We start from the raw sequence: 19,143 nt of genomic DNA, 5'->3' as shown, positions 1-19,143 counted from the left end.
GTCGCCTTGCCATGACTAAATGCGGTGGTTTGTGCTTTTAGTTTTGTGAGAATGCTGCCATCAATCCACAGTTTCTGGTTAGGGAAGGTTTTAATAGTCACAGTGGGTACAACATCTCCAATGCACTTCCTAATAAACTCACTCACAGAGTCAGCGTATACGTCGATGTTATTGTCTGAGGCTACCTTGAACATATCCCAGTCCACGTGGTCGAAGCAATCTTGAAGCGTGGAATCCGATTGGTCAGACCATCGTTGTGTCTGTGCCTGTGTTTGTGTTACTTCACAGTCCCCGCTGTTCCATAAGCTGTATTTTTTATCTGTTTTCTAAATCAAATTTTACTGCATCAGTTACTTCATGTGGAATAGAGTTCCATGTAGTCAGGGCTCTATGTAGTACTGTGAGCCTCCCATAGTCTGTTCTGGACTTGGGGACCGTGAAGAGACCTTCTTGTGGCATGTCTTGTGGGTTATGTATGGATGCATTCAACATGTCAATACCTCTCATAAATACAATTAAAGTGAAGTGAAGTCAATCTCTGTTCCACTTTCAGCCAGGAGACTTTCAGCCAGCACGACTGTTCTGAGCCAGTCGTGCTGCCCTGTTCTGAGCCAATTACAATTTTCCTAAGTCCCTTTTTGTGGCACCTGACCACACGACTGAACAGTCGTCCTGGTGCGGCAAAACTAGGGCCTGTAGGACCTGCCTTGTTGATAAGGCTGTTAAGGTAGAGCAGCGCTTTATTATGGACAGACTTAGCTACTGTTTTATCGATATGTTCTGACCGTTTACAATCCAATCTATTACAAGATTTAGTTAAGTATAGGGTTTAGTGAATGATTTGTCCCATATACAATAGTTTTAGTTTTACAAATATTTAGGACTAACTCATTCCTTACCACCCACTCTGAAACGAACGGCAGTTCTTTGTTAAGAATTGCAGTCATTTCAGTCACTATAGTAGCTGACGTGTTTAGTGTTGAGTCATCCACATACATTGGCACACTGGCTTTACTCAAAGCCAGTGGAATGTTGTTAGTAAAGGTTGAAAAAAGTAAGGGCCTAGACAGCTGCCCTGGGGAATTCCTGATTCTACCTGGATTATGTTGGAGAGGATCCATTAAAGATTACCCCCTGTGTTCTGTTAGACAGGTAACTCTTTATCCACAATATAGCAGGGGGTGTAAAGCCATAACACATTCGTTTTTCCAGCAGCAGACTATGATCGATAATGTTAAAAGCCACACTGAAGTCTAACAAAACAGCTCCCACAATCTTTTTATTATCAATTTCTCTCAGCCAGTCATCAGTCATTTGTGTAAGTGCTGTGCTTGTTTAATATCCTTCCTTATAAGTCCTTCCCTGACTTGCCTAGTTAAATAAAGGTTAAATAAAATAAATAAAAATAAGCGTGCTGAAAGTCTGTTGTCATTTTGTTTACTGTAAAATAGCATTGTATCTGGTGAAACACCATTTTTTCCAGAAGTTTACTAAGGGTTGGTAACAGGCTGATTGGTTGGCTATTTGAGCCATTAAAGCTTCCCTCCAGGCCTGAGGGCACACACGTTTTAGTACGCTTAATTTTAAGTGGCAATTAGGAGTGGAAATATCGTCCACTATTATCCTCAGTAATTTTCCATCCAAATTGTCAGACTACGGGGGCTTGTCATTGTTGCTAGACAACAATATTTTTTTTCATTTCTTCCACACTCACTTTACGGAATTCAAAATTACAATGCTTGTCTTTCTTTCATAATTTAGTCAGATATAATTGGATATAATTGGTATTGTTTTTTAATTCAGTTTTGATTTCTCAATTTGCAGTATGTTTTCCAATCGGTTGTGCAGCCAGACTTATTCACCTCGTCTCTCTCAACCATTTTCCAATTCCTCATCAATCTTTGGGGATTTAACAGTTTTTACAGTCATTTTCCTAAAGGGTTCGTGCTTATTAGTATCTGGAATAATCAATTTCATTAATGGATAAAGTGCAGCATCTGATTGGTCCTCATTACACACCACGGACCAACAAATATTCTTTACATCAACAACACAGAAATCACTACAAAACATCCTGTATGACCTCTTATACACTATATTAAGCCCAGCCTGTCCTCTTATACACTATATTAAGCCCAGCCTGTCCTCTTATACACTATATTAAGCCCAGCCTGTCCTCTTATACACTATATTAAGCCCAGCCTGTCCTCTTATACACTATATTAGGCCCAGCCTTTGGAACTTTGGTTTTCCTAGATATGGTTACTATATTGTGATCACTACATCCGATGAATCTGGATACTGCTTTCAAGCACATTTCTGCAGTATTAGTAAAGATGTGATCAATACATGTTGATGATTTCATTCCTGTGCTGTTTGTAACTACCTTGGTAGGTTGACTGATAACCTGAACCAGGTTGCAAGCGTTGGTTACAATTTGAAGCTTTTTCTTAAGTGGGCACCTTGATGAAAAGCCAGTCAATATTTAAATATCTGGGGATCCAACTTAACACACAACAGAATACTGTCTGACTGAGAGGACGCAGACTCAACAGAATACTGTCTCTATGACTGAGAGGAAGCCGACAACAGAATACGGTCTCTATGACTGAGAGGACGCAGACTCAACAGAATACTGTCTCTATGACTGAGAGGAAGCCGACAACAGAATACTGTCTGACTGAGAGGACGCAGACTCAACAGAATACTGTCTCTATGACTGAGAGGAAGCCGACAACAGAATACGGTCTCTATGACTGAGAGGACGCAGACTCAACAGAATACTGTCTCTATGACTGAGAAGAAGCAGACAACAGAATACTGTCTCTATGACTGTGAGGATGCAGACTCAACAGAATACTGTCTCTATGACTGAGAAGAAGCAGACAACAGAATACTGACTCTATGACTGAGAGGAAGCAGACAACAGAATACTGTCTCTATGACTGAGAGGAAGCCGACAACAGAATACGGTCTCTATGACTGAGAGGAAGCAAACAACAGAATACTGTCTCTATGACTGAGAAGAAGCAGACAACAGAATACTGTCTCTATGACTGAGAGGACGCAGACAACAGAATACTGTCTCTATGACTGAGAGGAAGCAGACAACAGAATACTGTCTCTATGACTGAGAGGACGCAGACAACAGAAGACTGTCTCTATGACTGAGAGGACGCAGACAACAGAATACTGTCTCTATAACTGAGAGGAAGCAGACAACAGAATACTGTCTCTATGACTGAGAGGACGCAGACAACAGAATACTGTCTCTATGACTGAGAGGACGCAGACAACAGAATACTGTCTCTATGACTGAGAGGACGCAGACAACAGAATACTGTCTCTATGACTGAGAGGAAGCAGACAGAGGAGGATCAGATGGCAGAGTCTGACAGAGTCTGAAATTGCACCCTGGGAGGTAGACACTGTCCACCCACTCCTCTCTATCCAGGTCACAGAAACTGCTGATCGCTTTCTCAGAACAACTCAGCATTACTCAGTCAAGAGACTGAAAACAAAACCGAAATTATGGAGACACCATCAGAGGCAAATCAAATTGTATTGGTCACATACACATGGTTATCAGATGTTATTGGTCACATACACATGTTTATCAGATGTTATTGGTCACATACACATATTTAGTAGATGTTATTGCGGGTGTAGTGAAATGTTTGTGTTCCTGGCTCCAACAGTGCAGTAGTTTCTAACAAATCACATCAATACACACATCTAAAACTTAAAGAATGGAATTAAGAAATATATAAATACTAGATTGATTAATGTCATAGTGGCATTGACTCAAATATAGTAGAATAGAATACAGTATGTACAGCACCAGTCAAAGGTTTGGACACCTCTACTCATTCAAGGGTTTTTATTCATTTGTACTATTTGCTACATTGTAGAATAATAGTGAAGACATCACAAAACTATGAAATAACACATACGGAATCATGTAGTAACCAAAAAAGTGTTAAACAAATCAAAATATATTTGAGATTCTTCAAAGTAGCCTCCCTTTGCTTTGATGACAGCTTTTCACACTCTTGGCATTCTCTCAACCAGCGTCACGAGGAATGCTTTTCCAACAGTCTTGGAAGGAGTTCCCACATATGCTGAGCACTTGTTGGCTGCTTTTCCTTCACTCTGCGGTCCAACTCATCCCAAACCATCTCAATTGGGTTGAGGTCGGGTGATTGTGGAAGCCAGGTCATCTGATGCAGCACTCCATCACTCTCCTTCTTGGTCAAATAGCCCTTACACAGCCTGGTGGTGGGTTGGGTCATTGTCCTGTTGAAAAACAAATGATAGTCCCACTATGCGCAAACCAGATGGGATGGCGTATCGCTGCAGAATTCTGTGGTAGCCATGCTGGTTAAGTGTGCCATGAATTCTAAATAAATCACCAACATTGTCAACAGCAAAGCACCATCACACCTCCTCCTCCTCCATGCTTCACGGTGGGAACCACACATGCGGAGGTCATCCGTTCACCTACTATGCGTCTCACAAAGACACGGCGGTTTGAACCAAAAATCTCAAATTTGGACTCATCAGACCAAACGACAGATTTCCACCGGTCTAATGTCCGTTGCTCGTGTTTCTTGGGCCAAGCAAGTCTCTTCTTATTATTGGTGTCCTTTGTAAGTGGTTTCTTTGCAGCAATGAAGGCTTGATTCACGCAGTCTCTTTTGAACAGTTGATGTTGAGATGTGTCTGTTACTTGAACTCTGATGCATTTATCTGGGCTGCAATTTCTGAGGCAGGTAACTCTAATGAACTTATCCTCTGCAGCAGAGGTAACTCTGGGTCTTCCTTTCCTGTGGCGGTCCTCGTGAGAGCCAGTTTCATCATAGACCTTGATGGTGCGACTGCACTTTCAAAGTTCTTGAAATTTTCCAGATTGACTGACCTTCATGTCTTAAAGTAATGGACTGTCGTTTCTCTTTGCTTATTTGAGCTGTTCTTGCCATAATATGGACTTGGTCTTTTATCAAATAGAGCTATCTTCTGTATACCAACCATAACTGATTGAAATTCCACAAATTCACTTTTAACAAGGCACACCTGTTAATTGAAATGCATTCCAGGTGAGTACCTCATGAAGCTTGTTGAGAGAATGCCAAGACTGTGCAAAGCTGTCATCAAGGCAAAGGCTGGCTACTTTGAAGAATCTCAAATATAAAATATATTTTGATTTGTTTAACACTTTTTTGGTTACTACATGATTCCATGTGTTATTTCATAGTTGTGATGTCTTCACTATTATTCTACAATGTGGCTGCTATAGAATGTTGTAGTGTCATGTTAATGGGGTTCTAACATGGCTGCTACAGAATGTTGTAGTGCCATGTTAATGATGTTCTAACATGGCTGTTATAGAATGTTGTAGTGTCATGTTAACGGGGTTCTAACATGGCTGCTATAGAATGTTGCAGTGTCATGTTAATGGGGTTCTAACATGGCTGCTATAGAATGTAGTGTCATGTTAATGGGGTTTTAACATGGCTGTTATAGAATGTTGTAGTGTCATGTTAATGGGTTCTAGCATGGCTGCTATAGAATGTTGTAGTGCCATGTTAATGATGTTCTAACATGGCTGTTATAGAATGTTGTAGTGTCATGTTAACGGGGTTCTAACATGGCTGCTATAGAATGTTGTAGTGTCATGTTAATGGGGTTCTAACATGGCTGCTATAGAATGTTGTAGTGTCATGTTAATGGGGTTCTAACATGGCTGTTATAGAATGTTGTAGTGTCATGTTAATGGGTTCTAGCATGGCTGCTATAGAATATTGTAGCGTCATGTTAATTCATCACAATGTAGAACCCTCAATGTCCCAATTCTATGAATATATGGCTCTGGGTCTAACTAACAATGGCCCCTAGTCAGTGGAAAGAATTACTGCAAGGCTTGGCAGTTGTTTATGGCTCGAGATGAGTATTGTGTTTGATGGAAACTGCTGATATGATACTGAAAACTAACAAAAGAGGAAACTAAACACTTTTAAATAACATAGCTACATACAGAAGGGTTTTAAATAACATAGCTACATAGAAGGGTTTGTATTATTTTTACTGTTCAACACCACCATGACCCAAGCGAAGACAAAATAACTTGTCGATATATAGGGGAACACTTTAAATCAAAGTGGACATTTGATACGAGCCTGAAATCCAGAGGTGTTTTGTGCTATCATTCCACTCCACAAAAAGTTAGCACAAACAGACTGGCACCCGGGGTAACTTCACAGACTAATGTGAATTAAGAAAGATGTATTCTCAGGGGTATTCACAGATCTGAGAGAAGAGAGGCAGGGTGTGGAACCTGTAGATGGGAGATAGAGGAGAGGCAGGGTGTGGAACCTATAGATGGGAGATAGAGAAGACAGGGTGTGGAACCTGTAGATGGGAGATAGAGGAGAAGACAGGGTGTGGAACCTGTAGATGGGAGATAGAGGAGAAGACAGGGTGTGGAACCGGTAGATGGGAGATAGAGGAGAAGACAGGGTGTGGAACCGGTAGATGGGAGATAGAGGAGAAGACAGGGTGTGGAACCGTGTAGATGGGAGATAGAGAAGACAGGGTGTGGAACCTGTAGATGGGAGATTGAGGAGAAGACAGGGTGTGGAACCTGTAGATGGGAGATAGAGAGGACAGGGTGTGGAACCTGTAGATGGGAGATAGAGGTGGAGGAGAGGCAGGGTGTGGAACCTGTAGATGGGAGATAGAGAAGACAGGGTGTGGAACCTGTAGATGGGAGATAGAGGAGAAGACAGGGTGTGGAACCTGTAGATGGGAGATAGAGGAGAAGACAGGGTGTGGAACCTATAGATGGGAGATAGAGGAGAAGACAGGGTGTGGAACCGGTAGATGGGAGATAGAGGAGAAGACAGGGTGTGGAACCGTGTAGATGGGAGATAGAGAAGACAGGGTGTGGAACCTGTAGATGGGAGATTGAGGAGAAGACAGGGTGTGGAACCTGTAGATGGGAGATAGAGGAGAAGACAGGGTGTGGAACCGGTAGATGGGAGATAGAGGAGAAGACAGGGTGTGGAACCGGTAGATGGGAGATAGAGGAGAAGACAGGGTGTGGAACCGTGTAGATGGGAGATAGAGAAGACAGGGTGTGGAACCTGTAGATGGGAGATTGAGGAGAAGACAGGGTGTGGAACCTGTAGATGGGAGATAGAGAGGACAGGGTGTGGAACCTGTAGATGGGAGATAGAGGTGGAGGAGAGGCAGGGTGTGGAACCTGTAGATGGGAGATAGAGAAGACAGGGTGTGGAACCTGTAGATGGGAGATAGAGGAGAAGACAGGGTGTGGAACCTGTAGATGGGAGATAGAGGAGAAGACAGGGTGTGGAACCTATAGATGGGAGATAGAGGAGAAGACAGGGTGTGGAACCTGTAGATGGGAGATAGAGGTCGAGGAGAGGCCAGGTGTGGGCTGGGGGTAAGAATTGGGTCGAGAGGAAAGTCACTTTGAAACGAGACTGGGCTGGGGCTAGACGGTACTAGGCGAGAGCAGATAGAGGCAGGCTGTGGGCTGGGGCATGCAGCTCAGGATGACTCAGGCGTGGGTGTAGAGACTAGCCTGGACGGTGGTTCAGCTCGAGGCTACAGGGTTCCTTATCTGCCCAATCAAAACCACAGCTCATGATTTCCCCAGTGTTCAACATAGTGAAACCGCATTTCCCAAGCAGCCGTACCTCACTGCATTGTTCATCTGTTTTATACACGTTACATGGTTTCGCTTGGCATACAATTATTATTATTGTCTATTATCAAATCGACCGCAAGGGACACACTATATCCCCTGATGTGTTCTCGCTGTGTGTGTGTGTGTGTAAATGAAAGCACAAGCTGTTGGGTGTCCAAGCAATCAGAACGTTCAACATCCAAGTCATTTTATTTTTCATCTCGATGCACTATTACAGTTGACAAACCTTGACAATGAAAACCTTTTCTTTAACAAAACAATATATACAAGAAAGGTATTTTTCTTTAAAAAACAGAAATACTAAAACTATAAAACCGAAAGCATAAAACCATGTAGATGCTCTAGGGAGACTTGTGATTGTAACCAGACCTGGTACATCCCATAATATGTAGCTAAAACTACAGAGTGAAGCAAAGAAACTAAAAACTTTGTGAGCCTGATAAAAGAATTAACATACGAACATTACAACAAAATAAAACCATAATCCTTTCAACTACTTTTTGGGTCCATAAGTGGTTATTGCCAACAAACAAAAAAAGGCTAAATTGGAAGAAGCGAGTTGGCCCCAAAACCCAAAAGAACTAGTCAAAATCCACTTATTTCTGAATTCCTTCTCATTCTTCTTGGTCTCCAATAAGAAACAACTCTCCATTCAGACTCTTCATCTCCTTCCTCTCCCTTCACCTCTTCTTCACTTCGGTCTAAGACGAAGATGTTTTCCTTGGTCTTTTAGATGAGGAAGATGATGTCGTCGGCCAACATGATCTGGTTGTCGTCCTGCATGCGGGCGAGGGCGGCCCCGACCTCTGTCAGGGCGAAGGGGGCATCTCTGTCCTTGTTGACACTCTCCATCAGAGAGTTCATACCGACGGACTGAGCGTGTGCAGAACGGAACACCTCCAGGAGGGAGGACTTAAACTCCTTCAGCCTGGAGAACAGAGAGAGAAATTCATTTATGAAAAATAACATCTATGTGAGGTACATAAAAAGACGAGATTGTGTTTTTGTTGTTGTTTACATAAACTCAAACAAAAAAAAGTCTTCTCACTGTCAACTGCGTTTACTTTTCAGCAAACGTAACACGTGTAAATATTTGTATGTGGGTTACATAATAATGAAATAACGCTTTTCATTACAGAAAATAAATCGCATAAAAAGCTAAACCAACACATGAAGTAGAGATTGGAATGTCTCTATAATGTTTTCAGAAGCAGTACTTGTTGTAATTCTGCCCGACAGATTAAACCATAAATCTGGAGTTGAATTATTAGAATCCAAACAGCCAGTGAGATAATAAGACAAAAAAAATGGACTTCGCAACCCAATTCTACAATAAGTGATCAACCCCTCCCACCGAGCAGTAAAAAATGTTTTTATTATTATGTAAAATATTTGCAGCGCTCTCTGCATCGGCAACCTCATGGCAGGTGGCGGTGCACCAGAGAGGGGGGAAATTAATCAATTACACTGAACAAAAATATAAAAATGCAACAATTTCCCCCCCAAAAATGTTGAATTACAGTTCTTATAAGGTATTCAGACAATTTAAATAAATTCAATAGGTCCAAATCTATGAATTTCACATGACTGGCGACACAACAGTGTCTGTTGTGACCACCGACAAAAGAGACACCTTATAGGGAGGTGGTCAGAGACCTGGCGGTGTGTTGGTCAGAGACCTGGCGGTGTGGTGGTCAGAGACCTGGCGGTGTGTTGGTCAGAGACCTGGCGGTGTGGTGGTCAGAGACCTGGCGGTGTGGTGGTCAGAGACCTGGCGGTGTGGTGGTCAGAGACCTGGCAGTGTGGTGGTCAGAGACCTGGCGGTGTGGTGGTCAGAGACCTGGCGGTGTGTTGGTCAGAGACCTGGCGGTGTGGTGGTCAGAGACCTGGCGGTGTGGTGGTCAGAGACCTGGCGGTGTGGTGGTCAGAGACCTGGCGGTGTGGTGACAGGACAACCACCTCTCTCAATGTGAGCAGGACTAAGGAGATGATCGTGTACTACAGGAAAAGGCGGGCTGAACAGGCCCCCATTGACATCGACGGGTGGAGCTGGTCGAGAGTTTCAAGATCCTTGGTGTCCACATCACCAACAAACTATCATGGTCCAAACACATCAAGATCGTCGTGAAGAGGGCCGACAAAACCTTTTCCCCCTCACGAGACTGAAAAGATTAGTCATGCTCCCCCAGATCCTCAAAACGTTCTACAGCTGCCCCGGCATCTGTAGAACGGCATCTGACCGCAAGGCGCTACAGAGGGTAGTGTGTATGGCCCAGTACATCACTGGGACCAAGCTTCCTGCCATCCAGGACCTATATAATAGGCGGTGTCAGAGGAAAGCCCATAAAATTGTCACGGCGGCACCGGAGCGCCAAGTCTAGGACCAAGAGGCTCCTCAATAGCTTGTATCCTCGCACATTGACTCGGTACCGGTACACCCTGTATATAGCCTCCACATTGACTCTGTACCGGTACCCCCTGTATATAGCCTCCACATTGACTCTGTACCGGTACCCCCTGTATATAGTCTCCACATTGACTCTGTACCAGTACCCCCTGTATATAGCCTCCACATTGACTCTGTACCAGTACCCCCTGTATATAGCCTCCACATTGACTCTGTACCGGTACACCCTGTATATAGCCTCCACATTGACTCTGTACCGGTACCCCCTGTATATAGTCTCCACACTGACTCTGTACCGGTACCCCCTGTATATAGTCTCCACATTGACTCTGTACCGGTACCCCCTGTATATAGTCTCCACATTGACTCTGTACCGGTACCCCCTGTATATAGCCTCCACATTGACTCTGTACCGGTACCCCCTGTATATAGCCTCCACATTGACTCTGTACCGTAATACCCTGTATATAGCCTCCACATTGACTCTGTACCGTAATACCCTGTATATAGCCTCCACATTGACTCTGTACCGGTACCCCCTGTATATAGCCTCCACATTGACTCTGTACCGTAATACCCTGTATATAGCCTCCACATTGACTCTGTACCGTAATACCCTGTATATAGCCTCCACATAGACTCTGTACCGGTACACCCTGTATATAGCCTCCACATTGACTCTATACCAGTACCCCCTGTATATAGCCTCCACATTGACTCTGTACCGTAATACCCTGTATATAGCCTCCACATTGACTCTGTACCGGTACCCCCTGTATATAGCCTCCACATTGACTCTGTACCGTAATACCCTGTATATAGCCTCCACATTGACTCTGTACCGTAATACCCTGTATATAGCCTCCACATTGACTCTGTACCGTAATACCCTGTATATAGCCTCCACATTGACTCTGTACCGTAATACCCTGTATATAGCCTCCACATTGACTCTGTACCGTAATACCCTGTATATAGCCTCCACATTGACTCTGTACCGTTACCCCCTGTATATAACCTCCACATTGACTCTGTACCGTAACACCCTGTATATAGCCTCCACATTGACTCTGTACCGTAACACCCTGTATATAGCCTCCACATTGACTCTGTACCGTAATACCCTGTATATAGCCTCCACATTGACTCTGTACCGTAATACCCTGTATATAGCCTCCACATTGACTCTGTACCGTAATACCCTGTATATAACCTCCACATTGACTCTGTACTGGAACCCCCCTGTATATAACCTCCACATTGACTCTGTACCGTAACACCCTGTATATAGCCTCCACATTGACTCTGTACCGTAATACCCTGTATATAGCCTCCACATTGACTCTGTACCGTAATACCCTGTATATAACCTCCACATTGACTCTGTACCGTAATACCCTGTATATAACCTCCACATTGACTCTGTACTGGAACCCCCCTGTATATAACCTCCACATTGACTCTGTACCGTAACACCCTGTATATAGCCTCCACATTGACTCTGTACCGGTACCCCCTGTATATAGCCTCCACATTGACTCTGTACTGGTACCCCCTGTATATAACCTCCACATTGACTCTGTACTGGAACCCCCCTGTATATAACCTCCACATTGACTCTGTACCGTATTAACCTGTATATAGCCTCCACATTGACTCTGTACCGTAATACCCTGTATATAGCCTCCACATTGACTCTGTACCGTAATACCCTGTATATAACCTCCACATTGACTCTGTACAGTAACACCCTGTATATAGCCTCCACATTGACTCTGTACCAGTACCCCCTGTATATAACCTCCACATTGACTCTGTACCGGTACCCCCTGTATATAGCCTCCACATTGACTCTGTACCGTATTAACCTGTATATAGCCTCCACATTGACTCTGTACCGTAATACCCTGTATATAGCCTCCACATTGACTCTGTACCGTAACACCCTGTATATAGCCTCCACATTGACTCTGTACCGTAATACCCTGTATATAGCCTCGTTATTGTTATTTTATTCTGTTACTTTTTATATATTTTTTTTACTTTAGTTTATTTGATCAATGTTTTCTTAACTCTTTCTTGAGCTGAATTGTTGGTTAAGGGCTTGTTAGAAAGCATTTCACGCTCAAGTCTACACCTGTTCTATTCGGCCCATGTGACTAATAAAGTTTGATTTGATTTATGCTGATCTGTTGGTCATAGATACTTTTTTTTAAAACATTTTTTAACTTTGGGCGTTGGTTCAGAAAACCAGTCAGTATCTGGTGTGACCACCATTTTGCCTCATGCAGCGAGGCACATCTCCTTCACATAGAGTTGATCAGGCTGTTGGATTTGTGTCCTGTGGTATGTTGTCCCCACTCCTCTTCAACGGCTGTGAGAAATTGCTGGATATTGGCGGCAACTGGAACGTGTCGATCCAGAGCATCCCAAACATGCTCAATGGGTGACATGTCTGGTGAGTATGTAGGTCACGGAATAACTAGGACATTTTCAGCTTCCAGGAATTGTGTACAGATCCTTGCAACATGAGGCCGTGCATTATCATGCTGAAACATGAGGTGATGGCGGCAGATGAATGGCACGACAACAGACCTCAGATTTTCGCGCGTGGTTACACGTGGTCTGTGGTTGTGAGGCCGGTTGGACGTACTGACAAATTCTCTAAAATGGCATTGGAGACGGCTTATGGTAGAGAAATGAACATTTAATTATCTGGCAACAGCTCTGGAGGACATTCCTGCAGTCAGCATGCCAATCGCACGTTCCCTCAAAACTTGAGACATCTGTGGCATTGTGTTGTGTGACAAAACGGCACATTTTAGAGTGCCCTTTTAATTGTCCCCCAGCACAAGGTGCACCTGTGTAATAATCATGCTGTTTAATCAGCTTCTTGATATGCCACACCTGTCAGGTGGATGGATTATATTGGCAAAAGAGAAATGCTCACTAACAGGGATGGAAACACATTTGTGCAGACAATTGGAGAGAAATATTTTTTTTGTGGGTTTGGAACATTTCTGGGATCGTTTATTTCAGCTCATAAAACACGAGACCAACACTTAACATGTTGCTTTCATATTTTTGTTGATAATACTTCCATTCATATTAGACTATAGTTCCATTTCAGCTGCCGATCTGAGCACACTGGTACCAAGTCCGCCATTTTGCTGTCACATATACAGCACTCGACTGCCACACCCACCTGTCTGCAGACACCTCTGTCCGTTCGTCAGTCTGTCCGTCCTGGCTTGGTGGGACAGGGGCATCCATAGGCTCCTCCTCTGCCGGTTTGGGCGTGCCAGCCTGGACTGTGGGAGGAGTAGACAGAGTTCATTGTCAGACCAGGGCCATGCATATAGAGAGTTGGGTCAACTTTTAAATATTGTTCTAATAGTAGACAGTTGATTTTTTTTATTCAACCTTTATTTAACTAGGCAAGTCTTTAAAGAACAAATTCGTATTTAAAATGACGGTCTATACCGGCCAAACGCGGACGCTGGGCAAATTGTGCGCCGCCCTATTGGACTCCCAATCACGGCCGGTTGTGAAACAGCCTGGATTCGAATCAGGATGTCTGTAGTGATGCCTAAAGCACTGAGATGCAGTGCCTTAGACCCCTGCGCCACTCAGGAGCCCTGTTACATAGCATTGTTTAAATATTCCCCATGCAGTGTTAATGGGGTTCTAACATGGCTGCTGTAGAATGTTGTAGTGTCATGTTAATGGGGTTCTAACATGGCTGCTATAGAATGTTGTAGTGTCATGTTAATAGGGTTCAAACATGGCTGTTATAGTGTCATGTTAATGGGGTTCTAACATGGCTGCTACAGTGTCATGTTAATGGGGTTCTAACATGGCTGCTATAGAATGTTGTAGTGTCATGTTAATGGGGTTCTAACATGGCTGCTATAGAATGTTGTAGTGTCATGTTAATAGGGTTCAAACATGGCTGTTATAGTGTCATGTTAATGGGGTTCTAACATGGCTGCTACAGTGTCATGTTAATGGGGTTCTAACATGGCTGTTATAGTGTCATGTTAATGGGGTTCTAACATGGCTGCTACAGTGTCATGTTAATGGGGTTCTAACATGGCTGCTATAGTGTCATGTTAATTGGGTTCTAACATGGCTGCTATAGAATGTTGTAGTGTCATGTTAATGGGGTTCTAACATGGCTGCTATAGAATGTTGTAGTGTCATGTTAATAGGGTTCTAACATGGCTGTTATAGAATGTTGTAGTGTCATGTTAATGGGGTTCTAACATGGCTGCTATAGAATGTTGTAGTGTCATGTTAATGGGGTTCTAACATGGCTGCTATAGAATGTTGTAGTGTCATGTTAATAGGGTTCTAACATGGCTGTTATAGAATGTTGTAGTGTCATGTTAATGGGGTTCTAACATGGCTGTTATAGAATGTTGTAGTGTCATGTTAATGGGGTTCTAACATGGCTGCTATAGAATGTTGTCAGAACCCCATTAACATGACACTACATGGCTGTTATAGAATGTTGTAGTGTCATGTTAACGGGGTTCTAACATGGCTGTTATAGAATGTTGTAGTGTCATGTTAATGGGGTTCTAACATGGCTGTTATAGAATGTTGTAGCGTCATGTTAATGGGGTTCTAACATGGCTGCTATAGAATGTTGTAGCGTCATGTTAATGGGGTTCTAACATGGCTGCTATAGAATGTTGTAGCGTCATGTTAATGGGGTTCTAACATGGCTGCTATAGAATGTTGTAGCGTCATGTTAATGGGGTTCTAACATGGCTGCTATAGAATGTTGTAGCGTCATGTTAATGGGGTTCTAACATGGCTGCTATAGAATGTTGTAGTGTCATGTTAATGGGGTTCTAACATGGCTGCTATAGAATGTTGTAGCGTCATGTTAATGGGGTTCTAACATGACTGTTATAGAATGTTGTAGCGTCATGTTAATGGGGTTCTAACATGGCTGCTATAGAATGTTGTAGCGTCATGTTAATGGGGTTCTAACATGGCTGTTATAGAATGTTGTAGCGTCATGTTAATGGGGTTCTAACATGGCTGTTATAGAATGTTGTAGCGTCATGTTAATGGGGTTCTAACATGGCTGTTATAGAATGTTGTAGCGTCATGTTAATGGGGTTCTAACATGGCTGTTATAGAATGTTGTAGCGTCATGTTAATGGGGTTCTAACATGGTTGTTATAGAATGTTGTAGTGTCATGTTAATGGGGTTCTAACATGGCTGTTATAGAATGTTGTAGTGTCATGTTAATGGGGTTCTAACATGGCTGTTATAGAATGTTGTAGTGTCATGTTAATGGGGTTCTAACATGGCTGTTATAGAATGTTGTAGTGTCATGTTAATGGGGTTCTAACATGGCTGTTATAGAATGTTGTAGTGTCATGTTAATGGGGTTCTAACATGGCTGTTATAGAATGTTGTAGTGTCATGTTAATGGGGTTCTAACATGGCTGCTATAGAATGTTGTCAGAACCCCATTAACATGACACTACATGGCTGTTATAGAATGTTGTAGTGTCATGTTAATGGGGTTCTAACATGGCTGTTATAGAATGTTGTAGTGTCATGTTAATAGGGTTCTAACATGGCTGTTATAGAATGTTGTAGCGTCATGTTAATGGGGTTCTAACATGGCTGCTATAGAATGTTGTAGCGTCATGTTAATGGGGTTCTAACATGGCTGCTATAGAATGTTGTAGCGTCATGTTAATGGGGTTCTAACATGGCTGCTATAGAATGTTGTAGCGTCATGTTAATGGGGTTCTAACATGGCTGCTATAGAATGTTGTAGCGTCATGTTAATGGGGTTCTAACATGGCTGCTATAGAATGTTGTAGTGTCATGTTAATGGGGTTCTAACATGGCTGCTATAGAATGTTGTAGCGTCATGTTAATGGGGTTCTAACATGGCTGTTATAGAATGTTGTAGCGTCATGTTAATGGGGTTCTAACATGGCTGTTATAGAATGTTGTAGCGTCATGTTAATGGGGTTCTAACATGGCTGTTATAGAATGTTGTAGCGTCATGTTAATGGGGTTCTAACATGGCTGTTATAGAATGTTGTAGCGTCATGTTAATGGGGTTCTAACATGGCTGTTATAGAATGTTGTAGCGTCATGTTAATGGGGTTCTAACATGGCTGTTATAGAATGTTGTAGTGTCATGTTAATGGGGTTCTAACATGGCTGTTATAGAATGTTGTAGTGTCATGTTAATGGGGTTCTAACATGGCTGTTATAGAATGTTGTAGCGTCATGTTAATGGGGTTCTAACATGGCTGTTATAGAATGTTGTAGTGTCATGTTAATGGGGTTCTAGCATGGCTGTTATAGAATGTTGTAGCGTCATGTTAATGGGGTTCTAACATGGCTGCTATAGAATGTTGTAGCGTCATGTTAATGGGGTTCTGACATGGCTGTTATAGAATGTTGTAGTGTCATGTTAATGGTGTTCTGACATGGCTGTTATAGAATGTTGTAGCGTCATGTTAATGGGGTTCTAACATGGCTGCTATAGAATGTTGTAGCGTCATGTTAATGGGGTTCTAACATGGCTGCTATAGAATGTTGTAGCGTCATGTTAATGGGGTTCTAACATGGCTGCTATAGAATGTTGTAGCGTCATGTTAATGGGGTTCTAACATGGCTGCTATAGAATGTTGTAGTGTCATGTTAATGGGGTTCTAACATGGCTGCTATAGAATGTTGTAGCGTCATGTTAATGGGGTTCTAACATGGCTGTTATAGAATGTTGTAGCGTCATGTTAATGGGGTTCTAACATGGCTGTTATAGAATGTTGTAGCGTCATGTTAATGGGGTTCTAACATGGCTGTTATAGAATGTTGTAGCGTCATGTTAATGGGGTTCTAACATGGCTGTTATAGAATGTTGTAGCGTCATGTTAATGGGGTTCTAACATGGCTGTTATAGAATGTTGTAGCGTCATGTTAATGGGGTTCTAACATGGCTGTTATAGAATGTTGTAGTGTCATGTTAATGGGGTTCTAACATGGCTGTTATAGAATGTTGTAGTGTCATGTTAATGGGGTTCTAACATGGCTGTTATAGAATGTTGTAGCGTCATGTTAATGGGGTTCTAACATGGCTGTTATAGAATGTTGTAGTGTCATGTTAATGGGGTTCTAGCATGGCTGTTATAGAATGTTGTAGCGTCATGTTAATGGGGTTCTAACATGGCTGCTATAGAATGTTGTAGCGTCATGTTAATGGGGTTCTGACATGGCTGTTATAGAATGTTGTAGTGTCATGTTAATGGTGTTCTGACATGGCTGTTATAGAATGTTGTAGTGTCATGTTAATGGGGTTCTGACATGGCTGTTATAGAATGTTGTAGCGTCATGTTAATGGGGTTCTAACATGGCTGCTATAGAATGTTGTCAGAACCCCATTAACATGACACTACATGGCTGTTATAGAATGTTGTAGTGTCATGTTAATGTGGTTCTAACATGGCTGCTATAGAATGTTGTAGTGTCATGTTAATGGGGTTCTGACATGGCTGTTATAGAATGTTGTAGTGTCATGTTAATGGGGTTCTAACATGGCTGCTATAGAATGTTGTAGCGTCATGTTAATGCATCATAATGCAGAAACCTCCATTTCCTCACTCAGTGTAGTGTTACACTCTATTAGCCGTTGAAAACATAAACTAGAGCTGGATCTGGATTCAAATCTGTCTTTTAAGAGAATTCTGCCCCCCCCCCCCCTCTGAGTGGTACAGTGTAAAGACAACAGCTCTCCCACAACCATATGTCCCTGCAAGAATTACCGTAATTACCTTAATACCAGCAGACTGCATTTTTGATCTGTTAGCCAAATTGATAATTCAAGGGTTTTAAAATATCCACACATTAAATTTAATAAAGTATGCAAGACAATAAAGTGTAGATGAGAAGCTCCAGTATTGTTTGAATTAATCTGCTGTGGTATCTTGGTCCGCCACATGTCGTTTCTCCGTGTGTGACTATCGTATTGTGTTTATATGCCTTGACAGTGATGCATGGGTTGACTCGTAAACCCACGCCCCCCCCCCCCCCCGGGGCGGAGGGGTTTTAGGGTCATTACATATTATTTGGATGAAGGGCGGGTGGACGGCTGGCGGGTTGAATAAAGAGAAAAAAGAGTTTCATTCTTGTGCAATTTATATCTATCGGCTAGACTGAGGTGTTTTTTTCGTTCATTATTTTGAGGCCATCTGGCGTTAGTGGGTCGGGCCCCGAATAGCCTCGACACCAGTTCATGTCAATCCACGGAGGCAAAAAGGACTATGTTCAATAAGAGAAAAGCTGTAAAAAATGGAGAGATGAAGGCGGGCGAAGGAGGACAAATCATGTTTGGGGGAAAGATTAGGTGACGTGGGAAAAAGGGGGGGTTGATATCAGTCATATGTTATGTGAGATGATGGTGAGGCGTTACACAAATTCCACAGTCACAAGAAGACGGGGCTTCAAATATAGGTCTACAGCACGTCAAGGGAACTGTACTGTGCAGATGGGTTAAACGGAAACTGAAATGTGGACACAAGTCTGTAGGTCTATAACCTCTCTCATAGCCTTACTATTCAACTCGCATCAAATCTAACTTTATTAGTCACACGTGCTGAATACAACAGGTGTTGTAGACCTTACTGTCATAGGCTTATTTACAAAACCCTTAAACCAACAATGTAGTTCTTTCCCTCAGGGACGGCAGGTAGCCTAGTGGTTAGAGTGTTGGGCCAGTAACCAGCAGGTAGCCTAGTGGTTAGAGTGTTGGGCCAGTAACCAGCAGGTAGCCTAGTGGTTAGAGTGTTGGGCCAGTAACCAGCAGGTAGCCTAGTGGTTAGAGCGTTGGACTGGTAACCAGCAGGTAGCCTAGTGGTTAGAGTGTTGAACTAGTAACCAGCAGGTAGCCTAGTGGTTAGAGTGTTGGGCCAGTAACCAGCAGGTAGCCTAGTGGTTAGAGTGTTGGGCCAGTAACTAGCAGGTAGC

At 42.8% G+C, this 19,143-nt stretch overlaps 1 protein-coding gene across 2 annotated transcripts in view; it reads right to left on the bottom strand.

Moving 5' to 3' along the window:
- Positions 1–7,877: 7,877 nt before the first annotated feature.
- The window catches only part of mcm3 (minichromosome maintenance complex component 3), a 32,913-nt gene continuing 21,647 nt past the window's right edge, over positions 7,878–19,143 (bottom strand). Inside the window, exons 13-14 of one of the 2 annotated variants that reach the window (XM_036984622.1) lie at positions 13,342–13,447; positions 7,878–8,657 (exon numbers count right to left, since the gene is read on the bottom strand). In XM_036984622.1, the coding sequence (XP_036840517.1) occupies positions 8,459–8,657; positions 13,342–13,447 (305 nt within the window). In that variant the 3' untranslated portion in view covers positions 7,878–8,458. The remainder of the gene's footprint in view (positions 8,658–13,341; positions 13,448–19,143) is intronic. The other variant, XM_036984621.1, reaches the window with a different exon arrangement.

This window comes from Oncorhynchus mykiss, chromosome 8, assembly GCF_013265735.2.
Source record: "Oncorhynchus mykiss isolate Arlee chromosome 8, USDA_OmykA_1.1, whole genome shotgun sequence".
NCBI lineage: Eukaryota > Metazoa > Chordata > Actinopteri > Salmoniformes > Salmonidae > Oncorhynchus > Oncorhynchus mykiss.
The sequence above is the reverse complement of the archived record's forward strand: the minus strand, read 5'-3'. Positions and strand labels throughout refer to the sequence as shown.